The 3,517-nt window shown below is 33.5% G+C and overlaps 1 protein-coding gene across 1 annotated transcript; it reads right to left on the minus strand.

Annotated features, from left to right (window-relative positions):
* Positions 1 to 679: 679 nt before the first annotated feature.
* LOC123896448 lies at positions 680 to 3,311 on the minus strand. Its single transcript, XM_045946830.1, has 3 exons — positions 3,207 to 3,311; positions 1,065 to 1,315; positions 680 to 926 (listed from the first exon to the last, which is right to left on the minus strand). Exons 1-3 carry the CDS (start codon positions 3,309 to 3,311, stop codon positions 680 to 682), a joined length of 603 nt encoding a protein of 200 aa, XP_045802786.1.
* Between the last annotated feature and the right edge of the window lie 206 nt (positions 3,312 to 3,517).

The following is a 3,517-nucleotide window of genomic DNA, read 5'->3' on the forward strand; positions in this document are numbered from 1 at the left end:
CTTACAAAGCAAAACAAGTAATCAAATGTTTTGAATACAAGCCAAAGGATCTAGGCACCAAAAAGAAAAAGAGATACAAGACTTATGCCTAGGCATGGCAATGGGGCGGGGTGGGGACGGGTTTTGCCCTCCCCAAACCCAAACCCATAAAGTTCGGGTTTCCCCAAACCCATCCCAAATTCTAGCGGGGATAAAAATGATAACCCCAAACCCATATCCAACGGGGATCGAGTATCCCCATCGGGTTTCGGGTATCCCCATTACGCCTATTTCCACAAGAATTTAGATTGTATTTTAGTTTTTTTTATTAAAAAAAAAGTTACATGTCCAAAATTATTTTCTCTCAACAATATTTTTTTTTTAAATAAAGAAAAAAATAGAGAAAATGGTTTGTTTAATACTCAAATTAAAAATAAAAATTAAATATATGAATGTAATTTAAGAGATTGTTTAAACGTTTCTAATTTAAAAGAGATGAAATCTAATTTTTAGTATAAGCGGGGCGGGATCGGGGGCGGGTTCGGGGTGGGTATCAATGTACCCATTACCCGCCCCAAACCCATCTTTTGAAATCGGGGAAAACCCAAACCCGAACCCAAACCCAATCAACTCGGGTTTTTCCCGTCAAAGTGGGTATGGTTTGGGCGGGTACCCGCGGGTATGAGTTTTATTGCCATGCCTACTTATGCCCATACCGACCATTCACCCACGCCCATGAAAAAGCTTTGATGTCATCTAAAAGTGAAGAAGCATTCAAAATGGCTCCATGAAAAATCATGTTGTTTCTAAGTTTCCAAATATTCCACGTTGTTGCCAACCAAATCAAATGACTAATTCGTTCACTATTTTTCATCTTAACCATCTCGCCAAACAACTTAAAATGATTCCATCCATCAACCCCTGCTATAATACTCTTTCCTATCCAACTACACACCAAATCCCACATTCTTATACTAAAAGGACAGTGGAAGAATAAGTGGGCACTATCCTCATGAGATAAAAAACAAAATATGCAAGGCAAGTCACACGGGTTAAGCAAAATACCTCTGCGGTTAAGCGCTGACCTCGTAGGTAACCTATCCAGAAATAACCGCCAACCGAAAACCAAAACTTTGGAGGGGGCATCATTCCTCCAAAGATGTTTGATAGCTGTCAACACATTAGAATCCAAAACAATTATCTCACTATTTTCTAATAGAACTTGATAACACGACTTGACAGAAAAAAGACCAGATGTATCCGGCAACCATTTCCACTTATCAGGATTAAGCGAATGTAAAGAAAAGCCAACCAACAGCTCCGAAAGATCAATCACCTGCAGAATATCATTATCAGATAATTGTTCAGTCCACTGCCATGATCACTGCAATGTCTCCCCATTACCGTTAAATCTCGTTGCTATCATAATATTCGAATGCGCCTCTTTAACAACAAGATTAGGATATAAGTCGCTGAAAGATTGATTCCCAAACCACTTAAATTTCCAAAAACCAATGTTATTCTCGTTGCCTACACAACCTCTCACATTGAGTTTAAACAAATCCTATTCTGCCCCTCTTCCCGCGCTTACTACGTCCTTCCACCATATAGAGGTTTTTGCTCCTTCCGGTAAAGAAATTCCACCCAACAACTGAGTAGGTAAATGACCATGTGTTTAATTATGACATGAAGAATAGAGGAGCCGTACAAAATGCAAACTTCAATTTGTCAATCCTACACTTAAATATTTTTTCCCAAAATAAAATAATTCTACAGATAAACATTACTGATTACTAGTTGTACATAGACTCCACGATCTAAAATTATTTGATTTTGACTCTTGAAGGAGAGAGGATCGATGTGGACATACACAATAAAATTTTAAATTACACAGCAGCCAAAAAGTATTTTTCACCAAATCTATATTATATTTAATAAACTAGCCAGTAATCATTAATTAAAACATATATAGTGAAAGTGAAGAATTGTGTAATGCCCACTAACAAATGGTGGAGACTAATCCAATAAAACCTATTATTAAACTACACTTATATTATTTCATCCAGCATCACCAAATTGTCCTTTCATGTGTCTTAATTATGATATATAGTTAGTTCCTTTACCATTGAATATTTTTTGTTGCAAAAAAGCTTAAGTAAACTAGGGATCTGGATCTCGTACAGTAGTAGGAGCATGCAGTTTTGGTTCCAAACTTGTAGATGATATTAAAACTTTTTCTTGGTTTTGGTTTTGGTTTAGGGGTCGTTTTGGCCGTAAGTCCTGTTTCTCTTTTTCTGAATGGTGTTTAGATCCTATTGTATGTCTTCAAAGCATACTATAATTTACTTTATATTGTGAGAAATTGAGTACCCCTTTGTACTCCTTTATAATATATTGTTTGCTTATCAAAAGAAAAAAGTAGGAGCATGCAGTTTGTCACAATAATTGATTTCAACAGATCAATCGGTTCAAAATAGATACAATAAAATTAATCTCAACCGTTATTATTAGCGGGAAATCGAAATCCGTAAATTAGGCCTCACAAGTGAGGATATATATAATCATGAATTGTACATTAATAAGGTTTACATGTTGATATAACATTTTTAGAGAAATAATTATTACTAATAACCTATTTTTTAATAGTACTTTTAAGCGCTCTTATAAATATCTAATCTATATATAATAGTGTTTGTCAAAATAAAAATCTATATATAATAGTGAAGATTTTCATAATGCTTCTCTATATTTAAATATTTTACATTTACGTACGCAAATAGATTATGAAAGAGATAATATGATAAATGATAATAACAAAAGTCCCTTTGAATTTAACTCAGTGGTAGGGCATCACATATATTATATAAGATTTGGAGTTCGAACTCCTAACACTTAGCTTATTAACCTTTAATGTCAAATATCTACCGTTAGGTTACCGGACTAAAAAAATGATAATACAATTAATATAAGTAAATGTGTAAAAAATTTAACTGTACATAAATCTGTTGAATACAACTTTCTTGTAGGATTTGATGCAACTGCTTTTCAACATTGATTGGTTTATTTATCTTGGAATATTATTATTAGTACAAAATGATTTGTCACACTTCACTGACACTATCACCCAAAATTGCCAATTCACCAATCTAACAAACAAAATCTTGTGAATACTAAATAATATATCCATAAGGTTGAAATGATATAGAGGTTCTTAATTTTGTTGTTACCTTCTCTCTCAGGTTCCCAGCATCTTTCCTATACTTGGACTTTACATAGAAACGTGTAGACAAATCGTAGCACTTGGGAAATACACTTTTACAACTTGTTTCCATAATTCTAGCAACAAGTCAAATTGTCCAACACTAATCTAGTACAATCAGATACTTGCATGCGATCACGAACCTTCATATATTAAACTATATCATAATAATATTATTTTTCATTATATATATATATATATATATATATATATATATATATATATATATATATATATATATGGGGGCAGTTGGGTCTAAATTAGCAAAGTGCACCTTTT

This window comes from Trifolium pratense, linkage group LG7 (assembly GCF_020283565.1).
Source record: "Trifolium pratense cultivar HEN17-A07 linkage group LG7, ARS_RC_1.1, whole genome shotgun sequence".
In the NCBI taxonomy this organism is placed as follows: Eukaryota; Viridiplantae; Streptophyta; class Magnoliopsida; order Fabales; family Fabaceae; genus Trifolium; species Trifolium pratense.